The 17,028-nt window shown below is 45.9% G+C and overlaps 1 protein-coding gene across 2 annotated transcripts in view; it reads left to right on the top strand.

Annotated features, from left to right (window-relative positions):
• Window positions 1–17,028, top strand: part of ELAPOR2 (endosome-lysosome associated apoptosis and autophagy regulator family member 2) — a 236,079-nt gene that overhangs the window by 154,642 nt on the left and 64,409 nt on the right. For both annotated transcript variants that reach the window (XM_075345231.1, XM_075345232.1), the window contains exons 10-13: window positions 234–362; window positions 10,201–10,291; window positions 11,945–12,041; window positions 12,558–12,695. In XM_075345231.1, coding sequence (XP_075201346.1) covers window positions 234–362; window positions 10,201–10,291; window positions 11,945–12,041; window positions 12,558–12,695 — 455 coding nt within the window. The remainder of the gene's footprint in view (window positions 1–233; window positions 363–10,200; window positions 10,292–11,944; window positions 12,042–12,557; window positions 12,696–17,028) is intronic.

The following is a 17,028-nucleotide window of genomic DNA, read 5'->3' as shown; positions in this document are numbered from 1 at the left end:
TACCCAGTAGTTAATGTAGTCAGTGCAGATACTACTGAAATAATATTGTATTTTGTAAACTACACAAGAGAATAACATGTAAAAAATCCAAATTCTGAATTGATCACACAGCTATTAAAAGCACAGCATAATATGAGTGTAAACCTGTTTATTCTTGACTCAGACGAGTATCACCGATGATTATATTTTTTTATTGCTCCATGTAAAGAAGTTTTTCTATGTTTCTCCTGCAGAATGTAAACCCTGTGCTGCTGGAACAGAGCCCATTCTTGGATTTGAATATAAGTGGTGGAATATTCTTCCTGCTAACATGAAGACGTCCTGCTTTAATGTGGGAAACTCAAAATGTGATGGAATGAATGGTGAGCAATTGTCAATATAACATAGTGCTGCTTTTCAAATATTTTTTCCAAGATTCAGTTTTTGTTTGACTACAGGGTTGCCGCTGTAGGAAATAACAATTACAGCAATAATTACTATTCCCAAGTCCAGCGACTCCTCACCACCACTGCCTCAATTTTTGCTGAAAGGTTGCAGTAGTGATGTCAGTGTAGATGGTGTATTGGGGACACTTATTGCCAATGGACTAATCAGTGATAGAAGGGGAGAGCTACTGAAAAAAACGACATAGAGTCATGTACAGAATTAGATAAAAAATGTGTACTTTATTAGAAAAAGTAAATTAAAATGAGAGCGCATGGGGCACATATAGAAGAAAAAAGAGGCATAACATGCAATAGAGTGAAAAAGGCTCAAATTGGTTTTATTACAGTGAAGTAATATACAGCAGGATAAATATAATAAATATTTGGCAAATAAGTATTAGACTTCTAGTGGCATGATGATACACTGACACCCGGTGTTCATCACACATCCCTCACATTATGCCCTTCAAAGTCAACCTTTAGCACTGCACTACATGAATACGAGTATAGATTGTGTTCTCCATGTTGAGGGCCTTACAAATTTGAACCTGCTGCAGGATGCCCAGCTACTGCAGTGGTTGGTAGTTTAAAGCCAGTGCGGCAATCTCGGAGTCAGTACTGGCATTACAATCCCTGGTGATGTGGCTGTAGCATTGACAATACCAGCAGAGAGGTCTCTGAACATTGGATGTGCCTCTTTCGGCTGGCCCTGGAGTTGTCCCCAGAGGCTGGGATGGTGTAACTCTCAACTGAGACCCTTTCATCTGAAGATCTTTCAGTTTTGATCTCATAGTCTGAATCACACCCTTTAAAGACTCTGAGTCTTTGGGCCCAGATCATCCTCCCGTCACCTAGGTGCTACTCACTGCTTTCTGAGCCACAGTCGTGGGCTCCGTCTCCCTCTCTATGGTGACCAAGTAGACACTGTAAAATCTCAGATCGACTATTTGTCCGAGTCATGACTTGCAACTTGTCCTGTAAAAACTTGTTGACATGATATGAACTGATGTCACAACAGCTGATCCACTTTGACCTTTGGATCTCGCCGTTGTACTTCATTCAGTGTCTCCAGTAAATCATTGGAGTATTACATTAGGGTCTCACCTTCTCACTGCAGATGTTTGAAGAGGCTTCACTGTTGGGTCACTTTAGCATGCCCTCCGCTTGAACCTATGTGGAGGGGGCAGGTGGGTTTGGTACCTGTGCCAGAGCCACTGGCACTGTTAGATTCTTTCCCTCAGAGTTCCTGTCCATGGCGGTTGCTGTATCCTGCTGACTATGCCAAATTGTAGACAGTGTACTGGAGTGGTCTCCCTAGGATACAGCGAAGCTGGGAACGAGGAAAGCAGCCAAAACTAAATTTGACAGATAAACTTTTACTGAAGTACAGTATTTGATTCGAATACTTTTCCACCCTCAAAAAGAAGGTAAATCCAATTAACTCACATATCCAGTCAAGACTGATCAGGACGACTGTGCAGCACAACGCAGCAGGCCCAAAAGTGGTAACTACGATGCTATAATTTACCTAATTGTATACCCGCCTAGTGCGGCCACTGAACGTTTATCTAGAATTCTGGAACAATCAAATGAATTTAAGAGATGACCAAATGGTGGTGCAGAACAGAAAAAAAATGACTCTAAACACACTTCTCCTCACCCCTTGGTTAACTTCACACTGAGAATGATCGGTATTCCATGGTGTTCACTTTGAGAAAAATGTCAGCACGGTAGGGGCTTCTCTCCAGAATATCTATGTATGCCCCAGAGGATTCCGCTTTACTATTGTAGTCTCTGTAAGGCACTGGTAGTTTAGGCAGCTGAGTCTGCTGGCACTGATGGTATCAAGTGCCTGTATTTGCCAGTCTGAGTTTTGCGCCAAATTGTATTTGCATGCACGTTCCCACCGTGATTCCTGCAGTGTGCCTGGGTCTGGTCACTGTAATACTACAGAGTTGAATCCACCCGGCCGATGACTACAAAAGCAGGGGATGGTGAGTATCCAACTGGTGCTTGGTTGCACTGCTCGCTTGCTGGAGGTCCCATCTGTCGACGTTGTCACTAGACACTTCTTACTTGCCGGAATGGAATGGTATCCTCTGTTATCTGGAGTGGTCAGATTGTTAGCTAAGTAGATGGCACTGGATGGAGAGGCAACACATTGTCCCTCATCCAAGATGGCCGCAATCCCCCTTCCTATGACGCAATTCCTCGTGGTTACTTGCAACACCCCCCAAACTGGGCTCTGTTTGATGCTGTCCAAACACAGTCCAAACCAGCAGAATAGAGTCAGTTTAAGGCTGCGTGCCCACGATCTGGGTTCACAGCGTTTTGGACGCAGCATATTTCAGCTGCTTCCAAAATGCTGTGGATGGGATTTCTAGAAATCCCATGCCCACTGTGCATATACGGCCCGGAGTGTAAACTGATCTGCGGTGCGGCTTACCGAGCTGCAAGCATGGCAATTCTTTGCTGCGGAGACGTGAGTGTTCTCCGCAGGGAGCACACAGCTAGAGATCGCAACTGCATGAGCCCAGATTGTGGGCACGGGCAGCTGCGATATCCTGCAGAGGAGACTCGCGACCCCGCAGGTCAGGACCCGCTGCTTCCAGGAAGCAGCGGGTACTGACCGTGTGCACATACCCTAGCATGGTACGTCTCTTCTAAGAAAGGAGCTGTTTTTTTACATCTCCTCACATATGCCCCATATCACTTCTCCTCTATGCCTCAAAACTACTGGAACAGCATGTCCATCTTCAACTGTCCTCACACCTCTCTTCCTGCTCCCTCTTTGGCCGACTACAACCTGGCTTCATTCCACTAAAACCGCCCTAACTAAAGTCACCTACTAACTGCCAAAGCCAAGTGACACTACTCTGTCCTCCTCCTCCTGGACCTGTCCTCTGCCTTTGACCACTCCCTCCTACTACAGATTCTCTTGTCTCTTGGCATCACATATGTGACGCCCCTGGACTAGTCAGGTTGTCACAGGGTACTGCACGCTCTTTATTTCCCAGTGCAGGACTCAACCCCCCATGGTTCTGGGTTTCCAACTTGCAGTACTGCCTCCACCAGCATTTAAAAATCCTAATTACACCTCGCACCCCACCCTGTCAGGCACACCAGTGGGCTGCTAAGCTGGAATAGGGCCTCCCACCTAGGGGTCAGGCAGGGAGGTGGGAGGTGACAAGTCAGTCGGCTCCAGGGGAGCAAGGAGTCGAGAGTAGCCCTCGAGCAGTGAGGAGCTCGGAGGAAGCTGGGAGTTGGAGCTCCCAAGGGAGAAGCAGATTGGGTTGCAGACGGTGGTCTGGACCCGGAGGAGTCGGAGACCTGGTCACGGGAGATTGGGACTGGGTGCCTGGCTAGTCGAGGAGGACGGTCGGCAGCTGCAGTTCAATAGCTGGTCTGGGGCCGAAAGCACGTCGGGGTACTGGACCCTAGGTCGGGGAGATTTTTCAAGCAACCCGGCAATTAATCTGTGGAGGACAGGGCCTTTATGGACTGCTCCCACAAACCTCAGAGATCAGTGGCACTAGCGCAACAAGTGGGATAGGGCTTTCCAAACATAGCAGCCCACTGAAATCCCAAGTGTGAGCTCCTGAGAGCAAGCTCCTTTGCTATCCAAAATAGAGAGTGGGGCCCGTACAGCTCCAAGCTTACGGGCCACTTGGACACTTCTAAATTCTGTGCACGGAGGCAGGACCAAACCATCAGGCAGTGCTGCAGGGGACGGGACCCGAAAGAGCTCCCCAAGAGGGCAGCGGCACCCAGAGACTTGTTTTACCACGTTGTCAGTGTCTGCTTTCCTTCTGAGTGAGTACCTGATTAACCCCTGCTACCAGCGAGTCTGCGCTCCCCCTACAACCCATCCCACCATTCAGGGTCCCGGGGCCTTTCCCTACTCGTGGAGGGTAACGTCAACTGGCTGCCCCACTCCGTCACCTAGGTACTCCCAACGGCAGCGGCGGTACACCCTATTACCGCACACCACGGGTGGCGTCACAAACTACCTAACTACCCTGTAAATAACACCCATCACGTTTCGGAGTGACCCCGAGCCCCCGGGTCCGGAGACCTTCGAGCCACGAGTAGCAACGCCCGCATCCGAGCGGTTCGACCGCTGCTGGGGCGGTACACGTCCGGGACACATACTTGGTGCTATCTTGGATCTTCTCGTACCTAACCCCTGAATTTTGAGCGTCTGCCACTCTCACACCACTTGCTTTTCTCGCCCCTTATCTGTCGGTATCCCCAAGGTTCAGTTCTTGACCCCCTGCTGTTCTCTCATCTACACCTTCGGCCTGGGACAGCTCATAGAGTCTCACGGCTTTCATTATCACCTCTATGCTGATGATATGCAGATTTACCTCTCTGGACATATCACCTCCTTCCGACAAGCCTACAATCTGCCGTAACCCTCAGTCCGCTATAGCTTTGCATGACCATCTCTACCTCACCTACTGTATCTTCACCTATCCCTTGTAGACTGTGAGCTCTCGTGGACAGTGTCCTCTCTCCTCCTGTATCAGTCTGTGCCTTGTTTTGTTTATGATTTTTATACTTGTCCTTACTATATATGCCCTTTTTCACATGTAAAGCACCTTGGAATAAATGGCGCTATAATAATAATAATAATAATAATAATAATAATATGTTCTGTACAGAAGATCCAAAAGATTGTATAAAGGAGTAATATGAGAAATAGTGGCCCTTGGTGGTTGGTTAATACTGCAGGCAGCTAATGCTCGCAATGTCTGTATACATTGTTATTGAGACAGAACGGCAGCTGTAACCAGATTGTCAGTTAATGATGGGTGCCATCATCATGACTATAGAGAATATGACTGCTGTAGCCAGTCACTGTGCTCAGTAGTGATGCTGATGTAAAGAACATTAAGCCCGCTTTACACGCTACAATATATCTTACGATGTGTCGGCGGGGTCACGTCGTAAGTGATGCACATCCGGCATCGTAAGGTACATTGTAGTGTGTGACAGGTACGTGCGATTGCAATTGAATGTTACAACGTTCATCGCATACACGTCGTTGAATCCTGACGAATTGCACGTCCGGTTGTTCAATGTTCCCGAGGCAGCACACATCGCAGTGTGTGACACCCCGGGAACATTGAACAGATCTTACCTGCCTCCCGCGGCTCCCTCCAGCAATGCGGAAGGAAGCAGGTGGGCGGGATGTTTACGCCCCGCTCATCTCTGCCCCTCCGCTTCTGTTGGCCGCATGCCGCAAACAAGTAAACTTTAAAGTTTGCTCCCGTCGGCAATGCGGAAGGAAGCAGGTGGACGGTTAAGTATGTGTGACGGGGGTTAATCGTTTGTGCGGCACAGTCAACAAAATTGAACGTGCCGCACATACGATGGGGGCGGTTACGATTGCATACGATGTCGTATGCAGAATCGTAACATGTAAAGCAGGCTTAAGTCATTGATCCCAGTGTTTGGATGCAGTGTAATCATGATGTCAACAGTGCATTCTGTCAGGACTGGGGCAATGGAGGAGAGGTAGTACTGGATCTGGAGAGGGTAAGGCTGCTTTCACAGTACGTCTTTTTAACATGCGTCCTGAACGTTTTTTTAACGCAGAAACGGATCCAGTGCAAATGCGTTTTCATTTCAATGCATTTGCAATTGACTCGCGTTAACATGCGTTCACCTGCGTTTGCGTGCGTTATAGTGAGGATCCAGCGACTTGCAGTTTTTTAACATCTTTCAAAAACGCTACTTGTAGCGTTTTTGAGCTGCGTCCAACTTCTGCAAATTGCTGGATCCTGACTAAACAGCATGCAAACGCAGGTGAACGCTGGCATGCTGATAGGCAGGATCCTGCTTGCTCTACTGAGCATGCACAGAAGCCAGCCTGGCGTGATCAGTCTATCTCTCTCCTCCCTCTGTCTCTCCCCCTCCCTCTCACCCACCTGAGAGCTGCGGACACTCGTAACCAAGGTAAATATCGGGTAACCACTTATCTTAGTTACCCGATGTTTACGTTGGTAACGTGTGCAGGGAGCCCGGCTCCTAGCAGCTGCAGACGCTTGTAACCAAAGTAAATATCGGGTATCCAAGCAAGTATACCCGATGTTTACCTTGGTTACGAGCCTTGCAGCTGTCAGATGCCGGCTCCCAGTCTGGCACGTTTAGTTCCCCTCACTCCCGATCACATGACTCCAATGCCCGCCCCTAAACATCCAGTGACAGGATCCTGCAAAATAAGACATGCGTTTGCATGCATTTTTTGCTGTAAAAGCAGGATCCGCTTTTGCAGCAAAAAACCGTTCAGGACGCATGTTAAAAAGACGTTATGTGAAAGCAGCCTAAGCATTTCTGTGTCTGTTATTTTCTACAGCTACAACCTTCTGGCCAAATAATATTTAAACCTGAACACACTCTTTAAATGGCCTTATACCTTCAAAGAACAGATAATTGTGCAAAGTTCTGAAGGGTTTATGATAGAGCAGCTCCCTCTGCTGGCGATTTATTTTATGTCTCAGCCCACGAAATACAGTTTTTATTCTGAAATAAAAACACATTTAGAGTAAAGATATTAACTCTTATTAGTTAAGAGCCTGTGCACACACTGTATTTTTGCACGTTTTTCCCTCCGCTCAGTTTTGTTATTTCCTATTACTAGCAAACTGAATACGAGTCCTGAAATCTTATGCACAGCACATATTCCTTTTTTTCTTGCAGATTTGCAGTAAAGTTAAATGGCCATCCTGTCAATTCTTGTAGCATTTTTGCAGCAGATTTGATCCATACTAATAAGTGGGGAAAAATTTGCACTAAAAAACATTGTACATACAAAAACTTGACAAAGACACATATATTTTTATGCAGTGTTTTTCACATAGGAGTTTTTTTGCTTTTTTCCTGAGCACATATTTGACATTTTTGAGCTGTTGGCTTTTTTTTAGAATGTTCCCTTGATTTTTAGAGCATCTTTTCTACTGGTCACTTTTTAACACTATTGAATAATGAAGAAATGTGACGCCCTGGACTAGCCAGGTAGTCACAGACATAACACCACACACACCCCCTACCCTAGACAGTTACACCAGTCAGACAAAAACCCTTGTTGCCTCCCTCCAGGGTCTGATGTCCACACCAGGTGGGGCGGAGCCAGGCAGTTGGCCCCACCCACCGAGGAGTTCACAGGCCTGGAGGCGGGAAAAAGCAGTCAGTTTTAGTTGAGAGGTGAAAGTGTGAGGAGTGGAAACTGCAAGTGTCTGGGTCGGAGCCCAGGCACAGACCGCAAGGTTGGCAGACGGTGGTGGCCGTCTGCGGGAGTTAGTGAATCTCTGCAGAGCCATAGGACCGGGGTCGGGCGTTGGCCCGCCGGTACCGAACCGGGGAGCGGAGTGAAGTTAAGCACACAGGCAGGGCCATCGGACCCCGACTAGGCTTGGAGCCGCCGACAACAGTCAAATCCGAGTGTGACAGAAACCCCAGGGGTTTCCCAACAACCAAGACCCGACAGAAGGCAACCGTCCACACCGAGAGGATATACAACCACCGCCATAGGCTAGAGATCCAAGGGCCAGTGCCTGCGGGCAAAATGGGCTCCTACGGCACCTATACGCCGGGGAGCGGACTACCAGTGGGCAACCACAGGAGTCAGAACATTCTAACAGGTGCAGGGAAAGACAGCCACCATCAGCCGTCCGGGGAGAGCACAACACTGCAGCCGGCTGCGGGACCCGTCCATCCAGCCGTTTGGTTTACCAGAGACTGTCATTGACTGTCTGAGTGAGTACACCAGTGCCATCCGGCACCGCGCCGCGCCGTCCCTGCAACCCTGCACCCCCAGCCATCCAGCCTCCCCGTATCACCACCGTGCCCCGGGATCACCAACCCTACCCACGGAGGGGACAACATCCTAGCTGCTCCCTACCATCCTTCCCGGGATCCCCGTCACCAGCAGCGGTGGTGCTAATAATCACCACGACCCGTGGGTGGCGTCACGAACTATCTCCCTAAACACACCACCCCCTTTTCACTCGTGGACGAGGAGTGCTGCTCGAGTTCCCGGGTCCGGCCCACCGCTCGAGCCACCGAGCAGCAGCAGAAGCCCCGGACCCGAGCATGGCGAGCGCGTCCCCTCCGCCAGCGACAGAAACTTCTTGGAATCCTTGAAGGAAAATGCTTTGAAAACATTCCAAAAGATGCCCGGTTATCTTCCATCCTGATGTCTTTTTAGCCTTATCAGTCACTTACATTGCAAAGTATAAAGCATCTTATGAGCAGAAAATGCCTGAAGAATGGTCAGGTCATTTGTTTTAATTGCTTATTGCCGTTGGAAACCTGAAACCATTAAAATGCATAGAAATGCATATGTTTAGTGTTTTCAAAATTTTCGGAGAGCTATTTCAGGAGGTTTTTGGAGCAGAATCTGCATGAAATAACCGTACTATACACATACCCTTAGAAGATAGCTTAAAGGGTGACCATCAATTTAATCTTTATTACATAAATCAATAGCAAACATGAAAACATTAAACTTTGGAATATTTCTTATCAGAGAAATTTGCTTACTTCTCCTCAGGGATTGAAGTGTATCTGTGTATCTATCTCAGGTAAGGGGGGGGGGGGTAATCACTGGTGTTCCACATCTACACACTACATACAGCTAGGAGCCTTTCCACAGGGTGGAATGGCTCAGGGTAGGCATGGGGGTGGCCGTCACGATACATGGGACTTCCCCGGTCACTGAAGCCAGCCACCTGGGGGGGTGGGGTCCACCTGAGGTAGAAATAGGCGCAATACATTCACATTGGACAGACCTGTCAAGACCATAGTTTTAGCAAGACATATCTGGAGAACTTGGACTTTATTGGGCCCAGGGGCTTGGAGCGGGAGCTCAGCCAGGGTACCTAACTACAGAGGGGTACACCCTAGAAATAGGACTCTCACTCCTTCTCTCTCTCAAACACCGGTGGTGACCCCTTACCGGATCTGGGATTGACTTGAGCCCATCTCAGCAGTGACCAGTGTGACTGGGCTGGCAGCTGAAGTTGTGAATAAACTACACCCTGAACCCGCAGAGACTGTGTTGGCTCGTCCTTACCGGCACCGCCGCCCAGCGCTTAGGCACCAACGACCATTACTACCCTCGTCTTCCACCCAGGGCCTGCTCTGCCTGTGGGGAGCGACACCATCCCGGATGCCATAACACCTGCCCCGGCGAGGAACCTGGCAGCGGCGGCTACTCCTTGGCTGCATACCACAGGTGGCGTCACAACAAACTTTTCCCAACACCCCTTTTCCCCCACCATTTACTGTAAGCCTTAGGGCAACGGACCCAGGCAAGGCCACTCTGTGACATCGCCTGACCCGACCCGAAAAGGCCCGGCAACGTGTAGGTTAACCACCTGCCCCGTGGGGTGCTACATATACAGTGAAGACAGATTTTCCTGTTACTGAGATAGATGGCAGTTGGCTCTTTTAATATTTTATGGAGCTGTGAACAGCTCCATACATTATAATGAGCACCTGTTGCTTAGGCATGGCTAGAAAACAATGGACCGACATGAAAGATGGATGTCTGAATGAGAACTATGTTTACTATACAGATTACATTGCTTGTATTAGTTAGGCAAAGAAATCTCCAAATATTCTGCCACATGGGAATATATTCCAAATATAGAGGGAATAATTCAAATGTAGCAAGTTCGAGTCTTGTTCTATAACTTGTCTTAGTTCCTTTCCTATTTTTGGTGAAGTTTTAACTTAATAACTGTACGCTAAATTGTGTATTCTCCAGGTTGGGAAGTCGCTGGAGATCATGTCCAGAGTGGAGCTGGTGGATCTGACAATGATTACTTGCTTCTAAATTTGCATATTCCAGGATTCAAGTAAGTTATAAGACTATAAAATCTACAAAACGTAAATTTTGCTTTTATATATGTGTCTTATTTGTGGATTTTCCCCATAGAGTTGAATGAGATGAGGAAAATCTGCCGATAAAAAACACATATCTGCTTCTGAAGTGGAAAAGCACTAAATATGCATGTAATCCACATATCAATAAAGTTTTATCAAAGCCAAATACCAGGAAGTATAAAAAACAAAACAACTTTATTTAAAACCTGACATACCAAAAGGAAACAAAAAACATAGGATCAAAAACACAATAAAAAGCATATAAAAAAACACTCAAAAACAGAATTTAAAAATGCAAGTAACCTCGGCTGACCAAGTATTCCTTTGTGTGGGAGTGTCTTCCGAGATGGCTGTTGGCCGATTTATAGTCCGAAGCATCGCTCAGCCGACTGTCATCCACTATGTATGGCCAGCTTTAGGGATTATTCTCATAATTTGTGTTTATTGCAGAATTTTGTATAAAGTTCAGTGGGGAAGTCAGAATTTTCCCCCCAAAAATCCCCAAATCCACAGTTAAATCAGCAACAACAAAGAAGCTGTCACACTGTACAAAGGGTTGGTAGGACATAGTAAAGCGTATTCCCCACTAGGTGGCAGCAGAGTAGCGAAGGAGAGACAAAATAACACAGTAACAGAAAGGCAGCTGAAGTACAGCAGAGTAACTTCAGCAGGGAGTTAACAGGCGAACCACCAGAGGGCAAAAGAGTAGTCCAACAGTCAGAGTCTTAAGCCAGGAAAGTCGAGTCACTGCAAAGGGACGATCAAAACCAAGTTAGAAAACAGAACCGAGTTGGAAGCCAGGAGATCAGGTATGCAGAGGGAAACACAAACAACAGACAGGAGCGGGAAGTCAGGGGCTGGGACAAACGGACGAACGGGGAAGGATACAAGTCAGGGCACGGTAACAAGGAGTCAGATCAAACAGGAATGCTCACCAGAGCTAGTCACAGGCTGCAGAGCAAAACTATAATCAGCACCAGGATGCAATTGCAGAGACCAGATATAGTGTCTTCTGAAACCAGAACGAGGCTGATGGGAGTTAACCCCTGACATGACCAGGCCGGGTCTGGGAAACTCTGTAGCGGAGAATCCCAGTCTTGGATCATGACAGAAGCATTAAACAAAATAATGTCTGTGTAGCAGTTTGCACTTTTGAAACTCAGTGGTGGACACCGTGATCTAAATCAGCGCTACTTTCACTCACAACCAAACTGAGGAGACCGTCTACACGGCACACTGATGAAGGTCTATGTTAGATCGAAACTTCTGTGCTGTACCTGGTCAAGCTTACTCAAAATACCAGTTTATTCAACCATTTGGGTGCTGAGTATTTGGTCTGTGCTACATATGGGACTGGATCGTACTTGATCACTTACCATACAGAAGTGCCGTGTTTATCCATAATAGAATACAGCTAGGCAGGGTGATAGGATTTATCCGATATGGTGATGGGGCTGAGCAGCTTATGGGATGACATTGGGCTGAGTGACAAATGGTCTCTAACATACCAGAATTTCTTATTTGCCATTTTTTTGCCGCAGTTTTAGAAAATTAGCTAAATTCTCAAACCAGCTAAGAAAAATCCTTTCAACCACACTGACTTTGTATTATTTATCAATTTTCAGACTTCCAACATCAGGATCAAATGGCGCAGAAATGGGCAGGATCACCTTTGTGTTTGAAACCAAGTGTTCTGCTGATTGTGTGCTGTACTTCATGGTGGTGAGTGACTCAATGCTTAATATCATGGTGGTTTAGTAGCTTTATACTATTATTATTGTTCACAATGTACAGTAACAGTAAGTAAGCAAATGAAGAAATGGTAAAACTGCCCAAACCATGCAAGTGATGAATGAATATATATGGGGAGTAAAGGGAATCATTCAAATGTAGCAAGTTCCAGAAATTGGAATTTATTCTTCATTATATTCTTTATTCTAAATTTCTAAAAAAAAATATCTAAAATTGAATAAATGGAAAACCTGCAAAAAAAAAATTACACATGTGCGATATCTCTTCAGATGTTACTACAACACAGTCTTTGGCACTCATTTTCCCATGTCTGTCTCATTAATCACCATATTTCCACTTTTATGTCTTTTTGTGTTGCATTACATTTTAGATTAGTATAGTGACTTTGTCTGCATTTGTGAAATCTATTAGATAAGCTGAATAATAGTTTTATGTATTGATCCATGCAGTTAATGCTCTTTTTATGATAATGCTTTACACCTACAGGATGTTAACAGAAAGACTACTAGTGTGGTGGAGTCATGGGGAGGAAGCAGGGAAAAGCTGTCCTACACTCACATCGTATCAAAAAATGCCACATACATGTTTACCTGGGCGTTTCAGAGGACCAATCAAGCTGAAGATGTAAGTTTTATATAGTGATCAGTTTATTATGAGTGTTTATTTAATAATTTTTGGGACACCTTATAGCCATATATTGTAAGGTCCATCATTGTAATATACGATGAAGGGCTAAGGTTTGACTTTATCCCTGATTCAGATTATCTGTTAAATGATTCTCTGTTGCTCAGAAACATTCATGGGATTTTGTGTATGGTACCCACACATGTACAAAAACATACACACACATACAAATACATACACAGATACAGTCATACACATGTCTGGCTCCCATCCCCACTGCTCTGCTAAAACTGTCGTAACCAAAATTGCTAACGACGTAACTGCTAAGGCTAACAGACAATATTCTGTACTCCATCTAAACCTGTCCTCTGCCTTCAACATAGTTGATAATGTCCTCTTACTACATATTCTCCCTTCCCTTGGCATCAAAGACCTTGCCCATCTGGATCTCCTCATAACTCACTTAGCATCTCCCATTCTCATACTACCTCATCATCCTGCCCTTTTTCTGTTGGTGTCCCTCAAAGCTCTGAGTCCCCTACTCTTGTCAATATACAGTATATCCTTGGTCTAGGACAACTCATAAAGTCTCATGGCCTCCAGTAACAGCTATACACTAATGACTCTCAGATCTACCTCTTTGGCCAAGATGTTACCTCTCTGCTGTCCAGTATCCCAGAGTATCTATTAGCTATATTCTCATTCTTCTCATCACACTTTCTAAAACTCAATGTTGACAAAACAAACCTCATAACCTTTCCTCTATCTCAGTCAATCCTCTTACCAGATCACAGGATATATCACGCTTTCTCCTCTATCACAAGTCCACTGCCTGGATGTCACCCTTGACTCTGCTCTGTCTTTCAAATCACACATTCAAGCCCTTTCCGACCACATTCAACTCAAAAGTATTTCCGGAATTTGACCTTTCCTTTTTCTCAGATCTACTAAAATGTTAGTACATGCCCTCATCAACTCTTGCCTCAACTACTGCAATGTCCACCTCTGTTATACCCTAACAAAGTCTTGCACCTTTCCAATCCTTGCTTAACTCTGCTGAACAACTATTTTACCTCTCCTTTGCTACTCTTCCAACTCTCCCCTCAGCCAATCCCTTCACTGGCTTCCAATTCCCCAGCGAATCCAGTTTAAACTACTAACAATGATTTACATGGCTGTTCATAATCTGTCTCCTCTATATATCTTCAAACTAATCTCCCTATGCCTTCCCACATGTAATCTCCAGTCCTCACAGGACCTCCTCTGCAGTTGTATGTTCCTTATCCATTCACCTCCAAGAATTTTCTTGAGCATCCTCTATCCTCTGGATTTCAGTGCCTTAACAATAAAAATTGTCTCCATAATTTCAACAGTCAGACTCAACCTGAAAATATATCTTTTCAGAAAAGTAAGCAGCCTGCAATAACCCACAGTCACAGTCACCTCATTACCACCGGAGCTGCTCCATCCTCCCGACCTACTGCCTCCTTCCCATTACCCTGTAGGCTATAAGCCTATGTGGTCAGAATCCTCTCCTCCTATAGACCAGTCTGTCAGTTTGTTTAATTATAGGTACGTTATATGTACATTATGTAATATATATGTTAACCCCTGGAAGTGTACAACACCATGGAATTAATGGTGCTTTAAAAATAAATAATAATAACAACAACATATGACCACAGAGACTCACAGACAAAGACACATATATTAGGAAACAGACACACTACACACACACACACACACACACACACACACACACACACACGCACACGCACACGCACACACACACACACTGTTCTACACAAGGACAAATTTAGATTTTCTGATAATTTTCTTACATGATTACTACATGGGCATAGCTGGACAAGATGGCTCCAGCTAGCAGCAATTTGGAAATCTTGTAGCTGAATATCATTCTTCCTATTATTCTCTAACAAGGCTGCTATTTGAAATGCTGCATGCCATGGTTAAAACGTGAAATCTTTTATGTAATCTTCTCCTTTGGCTAGAAGTAGTTTTTACCCCACCCCCTAGGGGTATGCCCTTTTATTTGCCTGTACAGGTCTACAAACCCTCCCCAAATCTCCAGCTGTAGTTATCCGTTTACCATGATAGACATTGTGTAGAATCCTCTTTTTTTTTGTTTTCTTGTCCGCTTTCTGAAAATGCAGTTTTTCAGCAATTCCCAGGTACAGACATTTTCCTATTGCTTGACCAGTGTTTCAGTGACAATCATCCCATACTGAAAGTTTATATCCAAGTGGGTGTTGTTGTGTACCCCATGTTCAATAATAATGTTCTCTCTTGGGGGTAGGCACCACCTTAACTCAACCAAGGGTTCAGAGCTGCAAAGAAGTTGAAGGCACTGCCACTATGATTGTTAGGGTACGATTCCACTTGCATTTTGCACAGATGAGTGCAATTTGATAAAACATCGGAATACTCTCATTCTAGTGCAAAACTATGGGGAAGAGTGCATCTGCGACTGATGTCTCAAGCCATATCTACATGCGGAATGAATCGTGACAGCGAGTCTCGGCTCACGCACCCCCATACAAATCTATGGGAGCATGTGAAACATCGCACTGCACTTGCATGTCATCCGACTGTGGTGCGATGTACGCAGTGACAGGCAGCGGAGGAGATAGGGAGAAAGTGTCACAGTCGCATGACCCTCGGCTGACGCTCGCAGCAAAGGGTCATTAGCATATCGCTTCCAATGCTCTCACATCGGAAGCTATACACAAGTGGAACTGTACCCTTTGGTAGATAGTACACATTATGAGAAATGTCTGTACGCTGAAGGGCTGCTGAGTTTACATAGGTGCTCCACAATAAAGAAGTAAATAATCATATTGTGGTGCCTGTTGATAGAATGTGAGATTATGCTATTCTTGTTCTAACTTTCTAAATCAAAAAGGTCTGTGGAGCCTCTGTTAGGAGTCTCGACACGGAAAAAAGCCAGATATCCCTCCGGGAAGGACCTAGCCAAGGAGTGGCTCTTTTTAGGAGACCACCATAACCACCATGTTAAGTGGCACTTTTAGTCAATATCCAGCTCTTGACGAGTTTAAAGATATGACAAGGGAAATATCAAGGCCAGGTATCCATCGACAGACAGCTGTTTCGGGGTATTGCCCCTAAAAAGAGCCACTCCTTGGATTTCACTGTGTTGAGCGCCTTCGCTGGCTGCTGTCAGTGCTTTCTCTGGCTGGTCTCCCTGATCAGTTACATGTAACTATGTAACTATGTATCCATCCACAGACAGCTGTTTCGGGGTATTGCCCCTCATCAGTGTGGAGTAGGATTCTGGCAAGGTGGGAGCAATGCCTAGTAGACCAGCAAGGCAAAACAATCACTGATCTCAGGGAGACCAGCCAGAGAAAACACTGACGGCAGCCAGAGAAGGCGATGAACACAGTAAAAGCCTAGATGCATTACCCCCTTGGAAGTATGCAAATCAAAAAGGTCAGTGGAGCCTCTGTTAGGAGTCTCGACATTGAAAATAGCCAGATATCCCTCCGGGAAGGACCTAGCCAAGGAGTGGCTCTTTTTAGGAGACCACCATAACAACCATATGAAATGGTCCTTTTAGTCAATATTAGAGATGAGCGAACCGGTCCCGGTTCGGCTCGAGGCGGTTCGCCGAACGGGGGGTCTGGCTCGAGTTCGGCTCGTCGAACGTTCGACGAACCGAACTCGAGCCCATAGGAAACAATGGCAGGCAATCACAAACACAGTAAAACACCTAGAAAACACCCTGAAAGGTGTCCAAAAGGTGACAAACAACTCACAACATAACACAAACACATGGGAAAGTGACAAGGACATATACTCATGTGAAAACAAAACAGCTGGACAAGGAAAAAGAGGGAGACACACAGATATATGAGTATATGCAAAGAAACATCGATTCCATTATTGTGCAACTTGAGCCCTGCTCATTTTAGGCTTCCAATCTGGATAAATTGCCTGAGCTCGCCACGTACGCCTTGAGGATCTTGTCGTGTCCTGCAGCCAGCGTTCTCTCGGAACCTGTCTTCAGTGCTGCTGGGGGTCTGCTGGCAGATAAGCACACGTGTCTGTCCACTGACAATGTGGACCTGGCTCTCAGAGGACTTTTCTTCCCCTGGGTCAGCCAGGGGAGGCGAAAGGCACGCGTATTTTTGAGAGTGCTTCATGCAAAGCATCTTTTTCTTTGTCAAAAGGGGGGCTCAACCGATGCCAGTCAAGTGGGGTGTGTGTGGCCCAGTTAGTGGCAACGAGGGAGACTGTGGTTGGAGTCCCCTCGCTGTGTCTCTAAAAGAACCAAGATGAACAAGTCATGGCT

This window comes from Anomaloglossus baeobatrachus, chromosome 4, assembly GCF_048569485.1.
Source record: "Anomaloglossus baeobatrachus isolate aAnoBae1 chromosome 4, aAnoBae1.hap1, whole genome shotgun sequence".
Taxonomy (NCBI): Eukaryota; Metazoa; Chordata; class Amphibia; order Anura; family Aromobatidae; genus Anomaloglossus; species Anomaloglossus baeobatrachus.
Note: the sequence above shows the minus strand (reverse complement) of the source record. Positions and strands in the feature narration are given on the sequence as shown.